The sequence below is a fragment of the Trichechus manatus genome, unplaced genomic scaffold, assembly GCF_000243295.1.
Source record: "Trichechus manatus latirostris isolate Lorelei unplaced genomic scaffold, TriManLat1.0 scaffold00040, whole genome shotgun sequence".
Taxonomy (NCBI): Eukaryota; Metazoa; Chordata; class Mammalia; order Sirenia; family Trichechidae; genus Trichechus; species Trichechus manatus.
This window is the reverse complement of record NW_004443976.1, coordinates 6,682,157-6,704,839: the sequence shown is the minus strand read 5'-3', so window position 1 is coordinate 6,704,839 and position 22,683 is coordinate 6,682,157. Positions and strand designations below refer to the sequence as shown.

General features: G+C 38.2%; 1 protein-coding gene across 1 annotated transcript in view; it reads left to right on the top strand.

The window, feature by feature from the left end:
• The window catches only part of MAP2K4 (mitogen-activated protein kinase kinase 4), a 179,431-nt gene that overhangs the window by 60,677 nt on the left and 96,071 nt on the right, over positions 1–22,683 (top strand). The window contains exon 4 of the mRNA XM_023730985.1: positions 19,765–19,939. Within this exon, the coding sequence (XP_023586753.1) occupies positions 19,765–19,939 (175 nt within the window). The remainder of the gene's footprint in view (positions 1–19,764; positions 19,940–22,683) is intronic.

Sequence of the window (22,683 nt, the reverse complement as noted above, 5' to 3'; positions counted from 1 at the left end):
TCAGGTTTTTACGTGTACATTTCAGTGACATTGATTACATTCTCCAAGTTGTATAATCATTCTCACCCTCAGTTTCTGAGTTGTTCCTCCACCGTAACACACCAATTGCCCCCTGAGGTTCCTGTCTCATCTTCCCAGTTGCTGTTGTCAATTTTATCCCATATAGATAGATTTCAAAAGTGCATAATGCTCAAGGCAGACATTCTTTACTAGTTAAGCTAAACTATTGTTTGGTTTTGAGAAGATTCAGGAGATATTTTTGACTTAAGGTTTAAAGATTAGGGCAATAATTTTGGGGGTTCATTCAGCCTCCATGGTTCCGGAAAATGGAGTCCGTGAGAAATTTGAAATTCTGTTCTGCATTTTTACCCATTTGATCAGAATTCTTCTATAGAGTCTTTGATCAAAATGTTCAGTAATGATAGCTGGGCAACCATCCGGTTTTTCTGGTCTCATGGCGAAGGAGGCAGTTTTCCATGGAGACAGTTAGCCACATATCCATTTCCTCTCCTGTTCCTGGCTCTCCTTCTTCCTCTCTTTCTCCAGAGGAATAGAGACCAATTGTTGTGTCTTGGATGGCCACTTGCAAGCTTTTAAGACCCCAGGCACCATGCAGTGAGCTCAGAGGTAAAACATGATATTAGATCAATTAATTGGGATGTCTCATGAAAGTGTGACCCTAAACTTCCAAACAAAGAAACCAAATCCCATGAGGTGTTTGATTGTACATAAGCGTATCTACAGTATTAAGTTTTGTGGATGCACATTAAGGATAGACAACTTGATCATGGAACAGAATAGAGAGTCCAGAAGTATATTCACATGCATATAATCAATTGATTTTCAACTAGGGCTCCTGTACAATTCAGTGGGGGAAGAGAATAGACTTTTCATGGTGATGGAAAAACTGCAAAAAGGCATGGAACAGAACAAATCTCGATTCCTACTTCACACCATATAAAAACTGAGTTTCAGGTGAATGACAGACCTAAGTTTAGAAGCAAAAACTAAAGTATCTGAAAGAAAACAATCAAATATATTTGTGAGCTGGCATAGGAAAGATTTCTTTGACCGGACAAAGAAAGAAATAACCGTTAAAAAATGATAAATTGGAATTCATCAACATGAAAAATTCCTGATCATCAAAAGGTACCTAAGAAAATAAACAGGTGCAAGTCATAGACTGTGAGAAAATACAGTGTATCTGTACTACACGCACGCACACGCATACACACACACTGATAACTTTCTATCTTTATACACACTGTATATGTATGTCTGTTTGACAAAGGACTTTTTCTAGTATGTATTGAACTCCTACAACTTAAAACACAAATAACCCAGTTAAAAAGATGGGTTAAAGATTTGAGTGGACACTCCACAGGGGAGTTATAGGAATGGTTTATAAGCACGTGAAAAAAGTGCTTAACAATGTTATTAGTCAGGAGAATGCAAATTAAAACCACAAGGAGACACCACTACACATCCACTAGAATGGCTAAAATTTAAAAGAGTAACCACACCACATATAGGCAAGGATGTGGTATAGGTAGAATTCTCTTATGTTGTTGGGGGAGTATAAAATGGTACAACCACTTTAGAAAACTCTTTGACAGTTTCATATGGAGTTACACATAGAATGTGACCTAGCAACTGGACTCCTTGTTACTTACTCAAGATGAAAACGTCCTTAGAAAGACTTGTGTATGAATATTCATAGAAACTGTACTCCTGCTAAGCCCAAAACCAGAAACAACCCACATGTTCAGTAATGGGAATATGGATGAACAAACTGTAATGAAATACTCAATAGTAAAAAAACGAACCACCTACTGATGCCCACAACCGCACTGATGAATCTCCAAAGCCTTATGCTGAACAGAAGAAGCCAGACAAAAGAGAGAACATAGGATGTGATTCTGTCTATATGAAATTTTAGAATAGGCAAAGCTAATCCATGATGATAGAAATCAGAATAGTACTTGCCTCTGAGAACTGACGGATTATGGAGATTGACAGGGATGGCCCATGGGAACTTTCTAGGGTAATGGAATGTTCTAAACCTTGTTAGGGTTGAGAGATACAAGAACGTATGCATTTGGCAAAACTCATGGAAGTGTGTATTTATGACTTGTGTATTTCATTATGTGTAAATAATACCTCAATTAAAATAAAAGCCAGAACAGTAACAAAAATTACATGGAGAGATTGTTTATTCTTACTGAGTAATATCTGTTTTTCTGTCCTTGCTTTCAAAGTGTCTTTGTGTTTCCACAATCTTTCTATGTGAGGTATATGTTTTCATTGAATTCAGCTCTTATTTCCATAAAACAATATTGTGGTAAATTTCATTTTTTGCATATTTGTTTCCCCTTGTTATGATACTTGAAAGAAATCTAGAGTGAATTTTTAAAGAATTTATCAAGTATCTTTTGAGGATTAACCTAGAGCACTTATCGAATCATATCAGGTGTAGTGTACACCTAAGTACTTAGATTCCCCTTGAAAAAGTGTGGGGGCATAATATCTTTATTGTGCTTTTAAAAGAATACTTACTAGTATTTCTTCTTTTTTTAAATGCAGGTAAGTATAAAGATGAAAACCAAAATAACCCATAATCTTATCGTCCAAATAGTTCATGTTACCCTTTAAAAGATGAATAATACATGTTTCTGGTAAGAGAATTCAGTTGGTACAGAAAATTATAAAATAAAAGTAAGTTTCATACCCTCAATGTTTCTCTCTAAAGATAACCACTAATAAGTGTAATATATCCTTGTAGAAAAAGTTATTCATATATCAGAATATATAATAATTTATGTAAATCCTTAAAACATTTATACAGAAAGCAGTTTTATTGTACACTGCTTTGTACCTTGATTTTTTTCACTTAGTACATCTTAAAGATGTTTCTTAGAGGTATGTATTAGCACGTACCCTATTCTTTTTAAGATCAGTTATATAGTATTAGATGTTAGATACATATTAGATACAGTTATATAGATATATTCTTATATATTATTTCCTTACTGATAGCAATTTATATTTTTCTTAAATAATGTTTTAAAGAACAACTTTTTGCAGGTGAAGTGTTTTACTTGTTTGGTTAAAAAATGTTTAATCCTTCATAAATTGGCAGTTTTTGGACCCTTCTCTTATCTTAGAAGAGACTGTGGAAGTAGCTGTTGAAAAGTCTTCCTAACCTTGGCACTATTGACATTTTAGGCTGGATATTTCCTTGTTGGGGGCTGGCCTGTGCATTGTAGGATTAGCAGCATCCCTCACCTCTACCCACCAGATGCCAGTAGCACCCCTTGCCTCCGTTGTGACAATCAAAAATGTCTCCAGATACTGCCAGATGTCTTGGAGTGCAAAATTGGCCCTTGTTGAGAACCACTGGTACAGAGTGCATTGCAGGTTCACACAGATGGTTACTATCACTGCTTTCCTTACGTGAGGAGCTGCGAAGTCAGATATAAGAGGTGTATTCCTCCTTATCTTTGGGATTGAATGCATGCCCCCCAACCCCCCAAAAAAAAACGAATTTAGGGAATGAATATAGGAGTATCTTGTAGAGTACAGGGAGTGCATCAGAGCCTTGTGATTGATTGATACCTGTCAGAAACTAATCCAGTACATACTCTGTCATTCATTCAGCAAATATTTGTTGAATGCCTCCCATCTGCTAGGACCTGTGGTGGTGGTAGTTGCTGTCAGGTTGGCCCCCAACTGATGGCAGCCCCATGCACAATGGAACAAAATGCTGCCTGGCCCTGCATTGTCCCTATGGCAGGTTGCAGATCCAATGTTGTGATCCATAGAGTTTTCAGTAGCTGATTTTCTGAAGTAGATTGCCAGGCCTTTCTTCCTTGTCTGTCTCAGTCTGGAAGCATCATAAAAACAAGCCTCCACTGATAGACAGGTGGTGGCTATGCATGAGGTGCATTGGCCAGGAATTGAACCGGGGGCTCCTGCGTGGAAGGTGAGAATTCTACCAGTGAACCACCATTGCCCCTGTGGTAGGCACTGGGTATTTAATTTCATTTTGGAAAAAAGAGATGTGATTGCTACTTTATGAGGCTTAAGATTTAGAGGGACAAACAGACACTGTATAGCTATATATAGGTATAAATAGGGTAAATGAAGGAGAAGGACCAGATGCTGTGAGAGAATAGAAGAGCAGACCTAATCATTAGGTCGTGGTGGTGGAGAGTGGGGAAGATAGTGGGTGGTAAGTTAGTAGCCATTGAAGGCTTCTAAACCTGAATAGATTTTTACTAGATTTGGGTAAGGGGCTGATAAGAGTCTTCCAAATAGAGTCAAGTAAATAATGTGTATTTGAAGTTGCCAAGGTGGGAAAGATTCAGTTTTTCATGGAACTGAACGGATGCTATTTTGAATGGAAAATGACTGAATAAAGGGGAAAAGTAGATCTAAGATAAGGGTGGAGAGGTGGCCGTTGGCTAGATAATGTAGGGCCTTTTAGGTAAAGAGTTAGTTATCTAGTGCTGCTATAACAGAAATACCACAAGTGGATGGCTTTAACAAAGAGAAATTTTTTTAGGAGGTTAGAGTTCCAAATTTAGGGCATCAGCTCTAGGGGAAGTCTCTCTCTCTCTCTGTCAGCTCTGGGGTAAGGTCCTTGTCATCAGTCTTCCCCTGGTCTAGGAGCTTCTCAGTGCAGGGACCCCGGATCCAAAGGATGAGCTCTGCTCCCAGCTCTTCTTTCTTGGTAGTATGAGGTCTCTCTCCTCTCTGCTTGCTTCTCTCTTTTATATCTCGAAAGAGATTGACTCAAGATACAACCTAATATTATAGATTGAGTCTTGCCTCATTAATATAACTGCCTCTAATGCTGCCTCATTAACATCATAGAGGTAGGATTTACAACACATAGGAAAATCACATCAGATGACAAAGTGGTAGAGAATCATACAATACTGGGAATCATGGCCTAGCCAAGTTGACACACAGTTTTGGGGAACACAGTTCAATCCCTAACAACATCCGAAGTGCAGGGGGAAGCCATGGAAGGGTTTCAAGAAGATGAGTGACATAATCTGATTTATACTCTAAAGATATTATTTAGGCTGCTGTGTGGAATATGTATGGGTGGGAAGCAAAAATGGAATTAGGGAGACCTGGTCGTGTGAATGGTTAATGCACTTGCCTGCTAACCGAAAAGTTGCAAGTTTCAGTCCATCCAGAAGGAACCTCAGAAGAAAGGCCTGACAAACTACTTCCACAATCAGCCGTTGGAATCCCTGTGGAGCACAGTTGTACTTTGACACACATGGGGTTGCCATGAGTCGGAGTCGACTCAATGGCAGCTGGTTTTACTGAGCAAGACTGTGGTAGTGTAGCTGAAACACTGTGGTCAATAATGTCAATAGGTTGATGGCAGTGGAGGTATAGGGAAGTGGACAGATTCCAAAAAGATTTTAGAAGGAGAATAAACAAAAATTGATAATAATTCGAATGTGAGTGGTGAAGAGGGGAAGAGGTTCAGAGTAACTTCCAGAGTTCTGGCTTGACCAAATGGGTTTAGTTGTCATTACTGAGATGAGGACCACTGGCTATAGAGTGTCTGTGGATGAGGATGCATAGAAGAACAAGAATTCAGCTTATCACGTTAAATTTGAGATGCTTGTGAAATATCCGATTAAAGATATCAAGGAGACAGTTGAAAATGAGTCTTACGCTCAGAGGAGGGGGTCTAAATTGGAGATAAAAAGTTGATAGTTGTCGCCATAGGTCAGGTTGTCTAGGAAGAGACTTTATCTTGGTGAGAGAATTGGGTCCAGGGCTGAGCCCTGAGAAAATCTGACATTTAGAGGTTGGATGGAGGAAGAGGGTCAGATGAAAGTGCAAGAAAGGGGCCAGAGAGGTAGGAAGTAAATTAGTAGCGTGGTGTTGTGGAAATCAAGCATTCTTTCAAAGAGGAGCAGTAGGAGAGGATTGTGGTCAGCTGTGTTTTTGTTCTGAGAGTATTAGTAAGGCTTCTTGGTTGGTTGAGACCCCTGGATATGCTTTTAACTATTCCAGTCTCATACATTTGAGGGGGAATGGTTTTAGCTGTCATTGGAGAGTGAATCTTAAGAAGACATATAACCTGTTGGGTTAGGGCGGCTTTCCTAACCTTTTCTGTAAGAGGCACAGCCCAGAAAAATTATTCTACTAGCTTGTACAGCTGACACGGAATCAGCTCGTAAGGAGTATGTACTTTGTAGCAGCAAAATGCGAACATGAATGTCTGTCTTCTTTAGTATTACTCTCTTCCTTGGCAAAACATTTCTTTCTACTTCAGAAATCAGTACTGTTTGAAAATACTCTAAATTTTTCTAATATTGTCTCTTCAGTGAATATGAACATCAAAATTTGAAAATTTATACTTAGCGCATTTGAGCAATTGTTGTGGACACCTTTCTTTTTTCAGTTTTCGTTTTGCCTCATTTTAGATCTAAGCAAAGATACTCGTTTTGTTACTAGTGCCAGGAAGCAGACAGTTTCCATGGCAACTGACAGACCGAGTTTACGTGGAAATTTCCGGAATTAACAGAGCTGCATTGCAGAAGGATGCATAAAGCAGTATTCATCTAGAGATGCTAACAGTATGGACACAGAAGAGCAGTTGCAGTGGTGTGCAGGGTATGTGTTATATTTATTAAATTTCCTGTCTGTGGAGGATTACTAGCTATGTATATGTATGTTTAGGAGAGCGTAAACAGCTTGTAGCATTTTAGTATATGCTATCTTGATGAAATTAAGGATGCCTAAGGAAAAAGAAAGGAGAAATAGTCTGGGAAGAAGGATGTGTTTGATAGCATTGGAAGAAAATCAGGATCAGGATAAGTGAGGTAGAAGAATGTGATAATGAATAAGAGGAGAACACACGCTTCAACTAACCAGGTAATGAAGGGTTCTTAGGAATGGTAGTTCTCAGTGCAAGAAGGGATTTATTCATTCAAACGAAAATTAGTTGGTGTTGGCAAGTTTGAGAAATCAAGTTTTCAGGTCCAGGAAGAAGAAATTTATTAAGGTAATTAGCTATGACTTGGTGAAAGATACATAGATACGAGAGATGTCTAAGGAGGTTTGCTACCTTCTTATTGAGAGAATCAGGGAGAGGATATCAGACCCCTAATTCTTCTCTTTTTTTTAATTTGTGGGGGATTTTCAGAAAAGTCTGAAATGTATCTTAAGATTAAATTCTGGGGATAAAACTGTAGGACTTCGGTAGATAATTGGAGTTTATTTTTCAGACATATTTACAAATTTAAAAGAGAAAAGGATATGGAAAATTAATAGCTGTCATTTAGATCACTTAAATGATAGTTATCGTTTAGATGAATAGCCTTAGTGGTGTAAATGGTTAAGCCCTGAATTACTAACTGAAAGCTTGACAGTTCAAACCCTCTGAGAGGCACTTTGGAAGACAGGCCTGGCCATCTGCTTTTGAAAGGCCACAGCCTGGAAAGCTCTATGGATCGGTTCTACTCTGTACACATGGGGTCGCCATGAGTTGGAATTGACTCACCAGCAACTGACAGCAAAGTCTGCAAACTACAACCCATGGGCCAAATCTGACCCTTTTCTTGTTTTTGTACATAAAGTTTTATTGGAACATAGCCATACCTATTTGGTTATGTATTATCTATGATGGCTTTTATTCTATAATGGCAGAGTTGAATAGTTGTGACAGAGATTGTATGGCCCACAAAGCCTAAAATATTCACTGTCTGGCCCTTTTAAGAAAAAATTTAGTGACTCCTAGTTTAGGTGATATATTAAATTACCACAAACTTGGTAGCTTAAAACAACAGAAATTTATTCTCCCACAGAAGTCCAAAATTAAGGTGTTGGCAGAGCTGTGCTTCCTCCAAAGGCTCTAGAATCGTTCCTTGCTTCTGCCAGCTTCTGACATTCCTTGGTTTTGGATGGTATAACTTCAGACTCTGCCTTTGTCATCACATGGCCTTTTACCGTGTTTGTATGTCTCTGTCTGTCTTCTGTCTTTTATAAAGATACTCATCATTGAATTTGGGGCCTACCCTAAGCCAGGGTGATCTCTTGTGGAGATCCTTGTGTTAATTACATCTTCAAAGACACTTATTCCAAATCAGGTCACATTCTGAGGTTCTGGGTGGGTGTATCTCTTTTTTGGGGGGAAGAGAAGGGGGACACAATTCAGGCAACTACAGATGGTATTTAAGAACTGGGTTTTGGTTTCTTAGACCATATTCTATGTTAAGAATAGCCAGCTCTTGGCAAGTTTCCTTTTGAAACCTGTGAAGAATGTACCCCGCAGGAGACTTGTTGCCCCTGATAGAGGATATTACTGACTTTTCTCGGATGGGGTGATAAAGGCCTAGTTGGAACCACAGAAGACAGCCTCTGTGACACCAGCAGAGTAGAGGTAGTATTAAAATATTCACGAGAGTGATGAAGAGCAGTATTAAACATTAAAGCTTTACATCTCCATGTGTCCTCAACTCCCACCCCCAAAAAGAATAAATGAATTTGGGATTTTAAGGAAAGATAGTTGTCCTCAAAATAAGAATCAGAGTTTTGAGGGATGAGTCTTAGGGCTAGATTATGGCAGTGGGGAAATATATATGATTCAAAAGAAGTAGATTTAATAAAAATGTGGTAGAGTAGCAATGTAGAATGTACACACGAGCTCATATCACCAAGTTTGAGACTTGACTGTAGTTGGAGGGCCTTTGGGTGAGGATCAGAGTGATAGCATTGTGGGAGCATACAGACTATCAGGCCAGTCAGGAGAGATGAGATGTGATGGTGTCCTCTATCCATGCATCTCCTGGAAATCTCATTTAGCGTATTTGAATATATTTTTAAGTGTTTAAAAAGTAATACGTGTACATGGTGAAAAATCAAATAGTGGAGAGAGGGCTTACCTGAAAAACAGCCATCTCCTGCTCTTCCCCCAGTCTCTCTCCTTTGAAACAAACACTTCTAACCATTTTTGTTTAATTCTTCTTCTGATAATCTCTATGAAGTCTTAAATCAGGGATTTTGCTTTAAGGTGCACAAGTGCGGATGCAGATATTAGGCTAGGATCTCTCAAATTCCAGGATGAGGAGGGTTTCCTCTGCAGCTCCAACATCTACACTGGAATCCCTTCATTTTTCCAGACAGTTGGAGCAGTATCTTTAGAGAAAACCCCTCTGGCTTTTTGCCTGGTAATAAACAGTGCCAGCATTTTCTTGCTGAGGTGGGGGAGCTGATTGATACAGACACCTGCTCTCTAGGTAGACTTTCTGTTAATCCTCGTTTTTAGTCCCCTGTTTCATACCTGTCCTCTCTGCCTATTGATTCTGAACCTGGAACCTCACCTTTCAGCTGTTACTTTCCATCTGTCCTTCAGAAATTTGTTGAACATGTAAACTAGAGTGCTCAGAATGCTGTCTTGAACTGGAAGCATTACATACATTAAAAAATTTCCAGTGAATTGCATGCATCTCAGCCCCTTCGGCGTAAGAGATAGGGAGACACCAGAGCTATGATGGCTTTAGGCACTGAGAAAGTGTTCCTGAGGCCTGGAAATTAAACTGTTCATACAGGTAGTCCCTGCCTCACGATGCATTCGCGTTATGACGAACCACATTAGGAGACTGTCTTTTTTTTTTTTTTTGATACATCTTATCATTAGTAATATGTACTACATACAGTGTTACAGCATGTAATTTGCTAATGTTATTCTCAGAGGTTCACTCTCAGATGTTTAGTTTTATGATTTACTGTTCAGAACACTGCCATATAGCAGGCTATGGCCTGGTCTACAGTGAAGTTGGTGTCGGTGTTGAGAGTCATAATGGATAGAAAGTTGACCGATGTTCATCTCTTAATGACATACGACAATGGAACTGTGCACGTGTCCACCAGCCATCACGACTCCAACTTCATTGTTTTGACACTGATGCCAACTTAATTGTAAACCTGCATATAGCGTGATTTTATTCGGTGTTTCATACCTAAGAAACATCAATTGTTAATTTGAAATGAGGTATTTGACTTACGTCAGAACTGACAACAGTCATTTGAACAGAACCTCGTCATAAGTTGGGGACTACCTGTAATTTGTCCTAGAAATTAGAAGAATGCAAGAGAAAGATATTTGGGATTAGTTTTAAATAAGAATGACTTGATTTATTATTTAGACATTGACACATGCTTATAGAGCCCTTTAAAATTCAACGAGCCTCCCCACATAGGTCAGGGAAGATCAGATTGTGTAACCTACTTCTTAACGTGTATTAGACATCAGTTGGTGTCTACACCTAGGTATTGAGGATTCGATTTCAGAAGAAAACATAACAGAGGATGACTTTTGGACCTCAACGAAAACCTTTAGAAGGAGCATCTAAGATGTCATAGGGCTCAGACATTCCCAAAATGTTATCACAGTGATCTTATTGTATATGCAGTAAGAAAAAATACTAAAAGACTATACCCACTATATGGGGTGGTGAAACGAAAATTGTGGAATGTTAACAATAAAAGATAGGAAAGTTCCCATTTTAGATTTTTTTCTAATGAGGAGTATCATTTTCCAAGGAAGGATTAGAACTAATATTATTGAATAATTATCCAAATTATTGCATTTGGATGAGGAGACAGTAGTAGTTACTTGAAATCACAGAATGAATTTTGGTCTTTACGCCCTCATGAACTACATTCTGGGATTGTCACTGAATTACAGGTGCAGTCTTGAAGAAATTATGGAGCAAAGTGGCACTGAAAGCTAGGAAAATAGATTTCTTTTTTATTGTGCTTTAAGTGAAAGTTTACAGTTCAAGTCAGTTTCTCACACAAAAATTTATACACATATTGCTTTGTGATGCTAGCTGCTCTCCCTATAACATGACAGCACACTCCTCCTTTCCACCCTGGATTTCCCGTGTCCACTCAACCAGCTTCTGTCCCCTCCTGCCCCTCATCTCGCATCCAGACAGGAGTTGCCCATCTAGTCTCATGTATAGAAGATAATTTTATGTATATATATATATAAAACCCAAAACCTAACCAAACCCGTTGCCTTTGCGTCTATTGTAATTCATAGCGACCCTGTAGGACAGAGTAGAACTGTCCCATAGGGTTTCCAAGGAGCAGCTGGAAGATTCGAACTGCTGACCTTTAGGTTAGCAGCAAAGCTCTTAACCACTACACCACCAAAACCAAAAAAAAAAAACCAAACCCGTTGCTGTTGAGTTGATTCTGACTCATAGCGACCCTGTAAGACAGAGTGGAACTGCACCGTAGAGTTTCCAAGGAGCACCTGATGGATTTGAACTGCCGACCTTTTGGTTAGCAGCCATAGCTCTTAACTAGTATGCCGCCAGGGCTCCATGTGTTTGTGTTTGTGTGTGTGTGTGAATAAAACCCAAAATAAACCCTCTGCCATCAAGTTGATTCTGACTCATAGCGACCCTATAGGACAGAGTAGAACTGCCCCTAGGGTTTCCAAGGCTGTAAATCTTTAGGGAAGCAGACTGTCACATCTTTCTCCCAGGGAGCAGCTAGTGGGTTTGAACCACCGACCTTTTGCTCATCAGCTGAGGGCTTTAACCACTGTACCACCAGGGCCCATTGTGTATGCATGTATGTATATGTGTGTATATATATGTGTATTTTTACGCAAATAATGTGCACAAATAATGTGCACCTTCTACGTTTGTTTGCCAACTGCGCCCTCCCCCACGAGGTATTTTCTTAAGAGCAGCTATGCCAATTTCTTTTTTCATGTTGCTGTGAAAAAATTAGCATAGTTTTGCTTACAAAAATACTTTGGGGGAGAGGGTGTGGTTGGCAAACAAACATAGAAAGTATGTGTTATTTGCGTAAAAATATGCTACCTGTTTATCTATGTACACATACATACATATATATAGCAAAACCTGCAGAAACTGGAACCCATGTAGGGTGAAAACCGGTTAGAGAAAGACAACTCAGATATTCTCCACTAATAGTGATAGAAAAGTGGTAAGACTGCACCCTGTCAAAGGCAGAAAACTTGCTAGACCTAGAAGAACAAGGTAGTCCCGTTGAGTTCTGCCTCTCACAGGTTTCACTATATATACACGGTTAAGTGCTGCCGGCAGCTAACCAAAGGTTGGCAGTTCGATTCCACCAGGCACTCCTTGAAACTCTATGGGCCGGTTCTACTCTCTCCTGTATGGTCGCTATGAGTCAGAGTCAGCTCGACGGCAATGGGTTTGATTTTTGGTGTGTGTGTGCGTATATATATATATATATAAAGTAATATTTTAAGGACTAGATTTTAAGAATTTCAGAGTAGTAACATTTAATGTTGATGCCCCAGAAAATTATAGAATCCTATTTTAAGTAGTTTGTTAACATTAAGAAAAGAATGGGGTAAGCGTTTGGATCCAAATTAGGATTCTCTAAGATTAAGCAGTATCAGGCTAACCTTATACACTTCTTTGAAAATGTTACTGATACTGTAGGTCAGAAATTTGCCACGGACAGGGTTTATCTTGATTTCAACATCCATAGGCACAGAGCAGGAATGCTAAACCCAATACAGGATCTATAGGGAAGGTTTCCTAGAAGGCTGAGGTTAAATGAAGTCTATTTTTTCTTTTTAAACGTATCTGTTAGTCTGTGAATATACATATTCTGAATACCAGATAGAGACATTAAAAAGCTGAGGGAATGAAAGTTTCTTCTTTGCTTTTTTTTAAGTTATGCACCCATATTGGCTTATATGACTAAACCTAACTAGCTTCACAGAAAAGATCAAATTTCCTTGGCTCTAAGTTAGACTTTTTAACTTTTTATTTTCCTACTGGTATATAGAGAGTATTCTAAGGAAATAGAATGAGATAAGGTTGAAAGCATAGACTAGGATTAGATTAACATGGTTGATCTTAGTGTATACTTACAGCCTAAAATTTAAGCAGGATAAGGGGTTTAAGAATACCCTGAATTTTCAGGTATGGGGCCCTGGTTGCACAGTGGTTAAGCATTTGGCTGCTAACCACAAGGTGGACAGTTCGAATCCACCAGCCGCTCCTTGGAAACCCTATGGGGCAATTCTACTCTGTCCCGTAGGGTAGCTATGAGTCAGAATTGACTCGATGGCATTGGTTTGGTTTTGGTTTTGCTATTACATGAAATACATGTGTTCCTAAATGTGTCTATAAGTAAAATTTATTTCTGTAAAATCTTTTTTCATCATTGACTTGCTTGGATAAATGTCCCAAAGAAATAATAAAATTAAGCTTGAGAATGTAGTTGTTTTGTAGTTATGTGTTTAAAAGACAATTCACATATTAATCGTATTTAAAATTAGCTACAGATTACAAATAAAAGGTAGTTAAGAGTTGGGTTTTTATTTGCTTCAGGAACTAAAGTTCTGACTTTGTAAAAGCAATTTCAGATTCATAGTGCAAAATGAAGTATAGGTAGCAGTTCCCTGTTGAAATATTTATTGAGAAACAAAGATGAAACTACACAACACTAAAATTTAAGACAAATTAATGCTAAATTCTGTATCAGGTCTTTACTAAGATAGTGAGAATAAAGAAAAAAAATGTCTACAGGGTTTCTTACAACATATTTGTGGAGACTACTTGTGGAAAGGTGGCTTCTTCTGAGACATTTTCTAGTCCATACATGGTTTCTATTCTCAAGGGCCTTCAATGTGAGTGGAGTTCTAGTCATCACCAACATTCCAGGCAGCAAGAAGGAGAAAGCAGGGAAAGAAAAAAGAGCCTTCCACCCGAGTTACCTCCTTTTAAGTGCTGCATTCATATGGCTGTATCTAACTGCAAGAAATGTTGGGGAGTGTAGCCTTTGTGCAGGATGCATTGCTGCCCTCAATAAAAGAGGATCCTATTAAGAAGGAAGAAGAGGCGAATAGATACCGGGTGGCAACTAGTAGTTACTACCACAGGAACTCTTGGCTGAGTTTCCCCAGTTAACAATCGGGATTGGAGTAGGAACCCTATGGAGTGTTCACTTAAGGCAGCTAAGGGTGATGTGTATAAATTATGCATAGAAAATTATGAAAGAGGAGGGATATTTAGGAATTATTTCTCATAAAATACAATCCCCATTCTCAAGAAAGTGATACCCATAGAGAAGTCAAGGAATCTTTTTTCTCTTTAAGAGTATAACTGTAGGTAAGTTCTTTTCAACAAATAAGGGAAACTTTACATCTGTACTGTTTTCTACTTTTTTCTTCCAGTATTCCAGCTGAGTGTGTTTTCTACCATTCATATATAAATGTCTTTCAGTCCTAGGTGTCCTATGTAGTTTAGGACAGGAATAACTAATTAACAGATGCACATGTTCCTTTATGGCCGTTGAGACTCTTTTGGTGAACTTTTTCCAGAAGTGGAATAAACCAGCACTTTGAAACCATAGTTGTAACTCAGTTTCATCAATAACATTTGTCTCGTGTACTTTCCTATAAAGGGACTAAAAGGAATTAGTTTCAGGTTATTTGGTCTGTTACATAGCTCTGAAATTCTTGTTGTTAGGTGCTGTCGAGTCAGTTATGACTCATAGCGACCCTATGTACAACAGAACAGAAAGGAAACGCTGCCCGGTCCTGCTTCATCCTCACAATCGTTGTTATGCTTGAGCCCATTGTTGCATCCACTGTGTCAATCCATCTCTTTGAGGGTCTTCCTCTTTTTCTCTGACCTTCTACTTTACAAGCAAGATGTCCTTCTCCAGGGACTAGTCCCTTCTGATAACATGTCCAAAGTATGTGAGACGAAGTCTTGCTGTCTTAGTTATCTAGTGCTGCTATAACAGAAGTACCACAAGTGGATGGTTTTAACGAAGACAAGTTTATTTCCTCACGGTCAGAGTAGGCTAAAAGTCCAAATTCAGGGCGTCACCTCCAGGGGAAGGCTTTTTCTCTCTGTCGGCCTTCTTCTCTTCGGTGTTCCCCTGGACTAGGAGCTTCTCTGTGCAGGGACCCCGGTCCAAAGGACGCGTTCTGCTCCCAGCACTGCTTTCTTGATGGTGTGAGGTCCCCCTGTCTCACTGCTCACTTCTCTCTGTTTTATCTCCAGAGATTGCCTCAGGACACATACCAGTCGTGTAGATCCAGTCCTGCCTTACTAACACAACTGCCACCCATCTTCCCTCATTAACATCATAGAGGCAGGATTTACAACATATAAGAAAATCACACAGTACCAGGAATCATGGCCCAGCCAAACTGATATACACATTTTTGGGGGGACATAATTCAAACCATGACACTCGCCATCCTTGCTTCTAAGGAGCATTCTGGCTACTTCTTCCAAGACAGATTTGTTCATTCTTTTGGCAGCCCATGGTATATTCAGTATTCTTCTCCAACACCATAATTCAAAGGTGTCAATTCTTTGGTCTTCCTTATTCAGTGTCCAACTTTCACATGCATACGAGACGATTGAAAACACCATGGGTTGGGTTAGGTGCACCTTAGTCCTTAAAGTGACATCTTTTCTTTTTAACGCTTCTTAACACAGTATAACAAACTGACAAACTTGTGATGGTAGAGGGTCTTAGGTCATTCTGAAATTGTTTTATTCTCTTTGAAACCTAGGAATTGTATAACTACAGTTAGCTTTGCTACCCAGTATTTAGTATAGCATTACTATCCAATACTTCGTTAAAACTTGAAAATTTGTGGGTCTCGGTTATATGGAAGGGTCCAATTAAAAAAAAAAGAAAAGTGTCCTTTGCAATTGTGTTTGGAATCCACTGTGAGAGATGCAAGAACCAGACAGATGGAGATTATAATGTTCGTCTTATTCTTGATAAACTGATTGGAAACATTTGAGGCCAGAGGAGCTTGATAACTCCCCCATCCCTAAATTATTCAGGCTCACCCAGTCAGTGGCAGCCTCTTATAAGACACGACAGAGGGACAGCCAGAATGTACCCTCTCTCTAGGCATGCTGGCCTTGAAAGAAACTGAGGTGTGTGTGTCCAGTGTCTTTTTCTACATTCACTGACCCATCACTAACGGCTTGAATGAGAGACCAGATCCCTCCACATGGTAAGATGAGGCATGGGGAATAAGTGTTCCCTTAAATTATTAGAAGGGATACGCCCTAAAATCTTTGAGAATTTCCCCGCCATTCATATGGTATTCCTTTGTAAAATTAGATAATGTAATCTTTTGAAAAGGAATAGGAAGGTGTTAATCACATAGGACCTAAACTTAATCTATTGACTAGGTATAGTACGTCTACAAATATAAGGCTGATTGACTTGTTTCCCAGATTTTAATCCTTTGTGTTTGTGTCTGTTGATTTCACAAAGTTTATTGTTACCACTAAAATTCTGTTTACCTTCATATTGGAGAAAATATTTTAAGGATAATATCAGCCTCTATCTGAATAACTTCCCTAGTGTTAGTATCTGTAAGAAAATGCATAATGTTTGAAATACTGCCTTTAAGAGATATACTACTGAGTTCAGATTTGTGATCTCATAGGCATTAAAAAATGTAAGTCGGGTGGCTGATTTTTGAGCTGGAATGTGTACCATTGGCAAGTCTAATTACAAGTCCTATTACAACAAATATTACTAAAACTTATCTCCGTATTAAAGCCCTTGAAATCCAAAGCTATAATTAGATATTACAGATAATATCTAAAGTGACTTGCTGGTTGAACAAAAGGACTTGCACACTCCTTTAAAATTTATTGAAGTGGAATTTCTTGTTAATGGACCCTATTAATGGAGAATGGTGCTAATGGGACTGTTTTATGTAGAGGATTAGATATGGATCCAGGATTGTTTTCTTGTCTGAGAACATGGGTTAATTTCTTAGAACGTCGATCCCTTGCTTGTTTATTGGGTGAACCCAAAGAAGAGAATGAGAGATGTTTTGATTATGTATTTCCCATATAGAGCTCTTATATTTTAGAAGGAATATAAGGGTATAAGTTTATAGGCTGAACTTACTGACAGAACAAGAGCATTGGAATAACTGTTACAGGTTTGTGGAGTCAAGTTGAACTAATTTTCAGGCAAGAATTGATAATGAAAAGACTTTGAGAATTTCTGATACTGTCCAGTAGAAATAACGCTTGAATCTTACTTGACAAATTTGCCTCAAAATCAAAAACCGAAATTAAGGTTTTGGCCACTTGGTACAGCTGCCTCCATGATAGACTGCTAGAGTTTAATGGTAAAGCGTCAGGTCAGACTTCAGATGTAGTCCGTACAGTGCTGTGTCTACATGTAATCCTTCTTTGGAAGCCATCTTGGTTGCAGTAACTATTAAAGCAGTAACTGTGACATAGATTCATTTTTACAGGAAAGATTGCCAGCCTATTATTAGTGAAGACTGTATCAACATGTCTGGGAGTTGTCATAACAGTAGCATGTTTTTCTGTGGTTTATGTAATTCTGTTCCTGTCTTAATGTATTCATGGAACTCTGGGTAGTAGTTACATTCTCCTGCTTTATTGGGATATAATTCACACGCTATGTATTTCACCCATTTAAAGTAAATTTCACTTGCTTTTAGTATATGCACAGAGTTGTGTATATATAACTTTAATTTTTGAACATTTTCATTAGCCCAAGAAGATCTGATAGTCGTCAACATGTTCACTTCCAAAAGAAAAAAAAAAGAACCTTATCCAGAAACCATCCAGCATACTATATTATCCCTTAGCCGTTAGCACTGTTAGTAGAAATATTCCATAATGCTAAAATTCAGTCTTTAAAGCAATGGAGATAATATTGTAACTCTTGTCATTCTGTGATTTTATATAGTAATGAAATAATCATTTATTTCATTTTATTTCTCCAGATTGGTAGCAAGAAGCAGTCTTGTATAACATAATATCATCATGAGAGTGGTATCCCATTACCTTTGCCATATTTTATTGGTTAGCCACACGTCATAGACAGGTGCCACCCACATTCAGAGAGAGGGGTTTGCACAAAGGTGTGAACACAAAGATGGGGACCATGGGGACCAGTTTACAGCCTGCTTGCCACAGCCCTTAAATTAGTAAATACTTAAAAAACGTTGCTTCAGTTTATAAGTAATTTTAATTAACTTTTTTCAGCCGTCAGCAGTAGACCAGTGTTAGATGTTTTAGCAGTGATTAAATTGAGCCATAGAAATGGTGTTTAATTGCCAATGATCATAGAGCAATAATCATATTACATGGAGCTTCCTTGTGTTAGGATGTTTTTTGGCTTAATCTGTCTACTTCAAGGAAAAAAAGAAAAAGAAAAAATTAGTCACTGGGCTTGATATACATGCCCAGATCTGATTTCCATCTTAAAAGGTCAGTTCAGGCTTCACCTCTATGCCTAAACAGGTTTTTGTGAGTTGTTACTTATGCCACTGATTTCTGGGCGCCTTGTGATTCTGAGTGCTAGAGTATCAAATAATATGGAAAAGTATTATATAATAATATGAAAAGTATTTATGTGAGTGAAAGCTGATATTGTGATTCATTAACATTATGATTTGAGAATTTGGCATTTGGAATGCTAGTTCGCTAAGTGATTGTTTGACAAATTATATTGATCTTTGAACTAGAACTCTGAATCTTGCTTATTAGTATATATGATTATTCTGAGGAGAGAGTTTAAAATTCTTAATATTTTGAGAACCTTAAAAGTAGCTATAAGAAATAATTAATTTGAAAAGACATTCTTAAATTTTGGAAGACGAAAACTAAAAAACAAACACTTAGACTTTTATTGTTTGTATCGGCAGATCAGATTTTATAAGAGATTATAATCATTTTAATATAAAATTGAAAAATGTAGTTGATACTCAGTGGAATCTTTTTTTTCGTCTATGTGGCACTTTCTAGTTTGATATCGTTCATTCCTACACACTGGTGTATGTGTATGTGTGCGTGTTCGTGTGTGTGTGAGAGAGAGAAAGATTGATTGATTTCGTATTAATCATTTTTCGTCAGATTTGCTTTTCTGCAAAGCATGGTTAGGAGTTAATACTTTGATCTCCAGGTTTGGATTTTGGAGGTGGTATTTTTATTTAAAGAAAAATTGTAATGACTGAGCTCTTTTGTCCATGAGTTATTCATTTTTCACCCCATTTTTTAATGTATTGAGCAAGGGTTAAAAGGTTCCATGTTGAATATCACATGAGAGTTTTCCTCTTAGAGCCCGCTGGCTATTCATTTAACTGTTCCTCCACTTCAGCATGGCATTAACAAGAACAGGGCAGGATTCTAAAGCAGTAGTTTCCAAACTTTGCTGCACGTTGGAAACATCTGGTGGATCTTTAAAAATGCTGATTTCTGGCTACTATTCCTAGATTTTCTGATTTAATTGCTGTGGGATGGTCCGTGGACTTCAGGATTTTTAAAGTCTCCCCAGGTATTTCTAATGTGCAAAGTTTGGGGAACCACTGAACTAACTAAGGGTGGAGGCCCTGCAGTAATTAACGCTGGGCAAGGTAGGATAAGAACTTTTTGGAAATCAGGTTTTCAACTCCTGAGATTCTGCATCTCATAGTGCAGTTTTGCAAAGTTTCAAAAATTTATTCAGAAATGAACACAGGTCTGCAGAATTAGTTTCAAGTCTTTCTTAATTTTTTTTTTAGTGTGTAAAAAACAAAACAAACGAACAAACCTCAAAAACCTGGAGGTCAGACTGTTTTAGTAACTTACGAGAAAACCAAATTTCCTGTACAGTAATCAGTGCTAGCTAAGAGGAAAAAGTTAAAACATATTTAAAATGTGGAAAAATTGCTTCCCAATATTTTAACAGAGAGAGACTGAGAACACACAGCATTGAATCATCAGGAAAACTGAAGATCTCCCCTGAACAACACTGGGATTTCACTGCAGAGGACTTGAAAGACCTTGGAGAAATTGGACGAGGAGCTTATGGTTCTGTCAACAAAATGGTCCACAAACCAAGTGGGCAGATAATGGCAGTTAAAGTAGGTGATGCCCATAATTATTTTTGGTTCTTTAATCTATTAGATCAAACTCAATGGTGCCGTAATACCACTATTGTTGTGTTCTTACTTTTTTGGTAAATATGATTGCTTAAAAAATTATTTCTCAGAGTATTTTTTTTTTAGGATGTTTCATATAGACGTTCTCTTATTGGCGGCACATTTTCTGTCTCTCTGGAATCATGACTATATGAAGTGTGCATGTACATTGCACTTTTGGCATGATGCATTAACGTGTTTTAAACTTCAGGCCTTCCACTGCCAAGGTGAGTTCAGGCCAGGTGTCCGCACCCTGGGAGCAGGGCAGTGCTGCACTGAGCCAGGCGGGGAGCTGGAAGAAGAGGCAGCACACTGGGTTGGGCAGGGTGCGGGGCTAGGGCTAACAGCAGTCTCACTGAAGGTTTCCTGGAAACCACACACATGCTGTTGCCACTAACCTCAACCTTACTCGGTCCTGACCAGCTCGGCTACTGTTTATTTCATTTCATCTCAACTCAGTACTGCCCTGTTCCCTGGTTTTAAAGTTATATTGAAATGCATACCTTGTGATTATCCTGTCACATTCTGTCCTTATTGTGAGTGTCATGCCACTTAATATGTTCATTAAAAAAAAAAAAAGAATGGCCAGGAATGGAGACTGGTCCGTTTAGACTGTACCTGTCAGGCTTATGTCGGTGCCTGTAATGAACTGGTGGTTTCCTGCTGACTCCTAGGGGGTCCGTGTAATTTATTCATTTGTTTGTTCGATATCTAATGAATGAATGCTCTGCTTAAGATATTTTGAGAAAATTGAGAAGGGGGGCTACTTCAAAAGAAAACGTGAACTTCAAATTTCTATTGTAACAAATAATATCCCAGTTTACAAAAATTAAGAATGAATTTGCAAAGACAGTTAATCGTCTTCCTGTTAAATTCCTATTTTGAGAGTTTGTTAAAGTGGTATGAAGAGAGGAGAGGCCTCAGTTTTTTGCTTAACTTTTGGGGGTGGATTTATATCATATTAATATAAAATGCTATCTGTGTGAAAGTGTGTGGTGAGCAAAATATTACCGTACCTTTCTTAGCCTCTTTAATTTTGAGCATTTCTCTTTGCTAGGTCATGTAAATTTATTTTTATTTATTTTTTTAAAATTGTACTTCAGGTGAAGATTTACAGACCAAATTGTTTTTCATTAAACAGTCAGTACACATACTGTTTCATGACATTGGTTAACAACCCCATGACATGTCAACCCTCTCCCTTCTTGACCTTTTTAGGTCATGTAAATTTAATGATAAATTGTGGTGAAAAATTTTATGATTCTCTCTATGACTTCTTAGTCTTGTTTTTGGTCATATTTCTTTTTCAGTGTGAAGAGAACTATGGACTTTTTTCTTAGGAAAATGCATAGTACATATAATTTTGCATGTAACCCGTAGACCTCTAAAGATACATAGGCTGAGAACCTCTGCTCTGGATTATCTTTTGAAATAAAGTGTTGTTTTCCTTGGAATGTGAAATGATTTTTCTATTCTTATTTTGTGTTACTGCAGTATAAGCGGGAGGAAAGTCATTTTATTTAGACTTTTGGATTAGTGTTGCATTGTCGTTATGTACTTACTATTCATGTATATTATCCAATTTTGGCTGGCTCATTCTTAAGGGAAAGCTTTCATATATAGCTGAAGTTCTAAACTTTTCTCCCAGGTGCTAGGGAAAGTATTAAAAAATTATTTTCTACTTTTTCAGTCTGTGCTATGTGTGCTTCATGATGTTGATCAGCATCATAATCTGTTTTAGTAATACGCATTAACTTTAGCTATGGTTAGTATATTTTAGAGGTAAAGTAAGGAAGGTACTTCATTTTGGCGTAAAATTTTTTTCTCATGATTAATTTAATGTTACAAGATTTGGAACTGTATAATGCCTACTCTGTTTTGAAGAAATTTAAGCGTGAAACTAGGAAATTATTGTTCACTGTTTGTAATCTGACCTTATAAGTGGGTGCTGTGAGAACCCTGGTTGAAATGCTATTAAAAATTCCCAACTTTTAAGAAGTGCTTCCAAGGCAGTCATGGGACCTACAGATTACAGATCTGTACCCATCAGATGGTACAGTCCACCTTTGTTTACCACCCCGAATTCTTGAGCAAGCCTAAGAGCTTAGATGGTAGAGAGTGGTGATATGTGGATAGGGATTTCTATTGGATTCCTTGACTTCATTAATACTGGGAGAATAAACATTTTTGCATACATATACATTAAATTTTTTTTCTTTAACATTTTATTTATTTTTCTCATTAAACACTTAGTACATAGATTGTTTTATGACATTAGTTAACAACAACCCCATGACATGTCAGTACTCTATTTCTTGACCTTGGGTTCCCTATTTCCAGATTTCCTGTCCTCTCCTGCCTTCTAGTCCTTGTCCCTGGGCTGTTGTGTCCCTTTAGTCTCATCTTGTTTTATGGGGCTGTCTAATTTTTGGCTAAAAGGTGAACCTCTGGAGTGACTTCGTTACTGAGCTAAAAGGGTATCTGGGGGCCATACTCTCAGGGTTTCTCCAGTCTCTGTCAGGCCAGTAAGTCTGGTCTTTGAGTTAGAAATTTGTTCTACATTTTTCTCCAGCTCTGTCTGGGACCCTCTGTTGTGATCCCTGTCAGAACAGTCAGTGGTGGTAGCCAGGCACCATCTAGTTGTACTGGACTCAGTTTGGCAGAGACCGTGGTAGTTGTGGTCTATT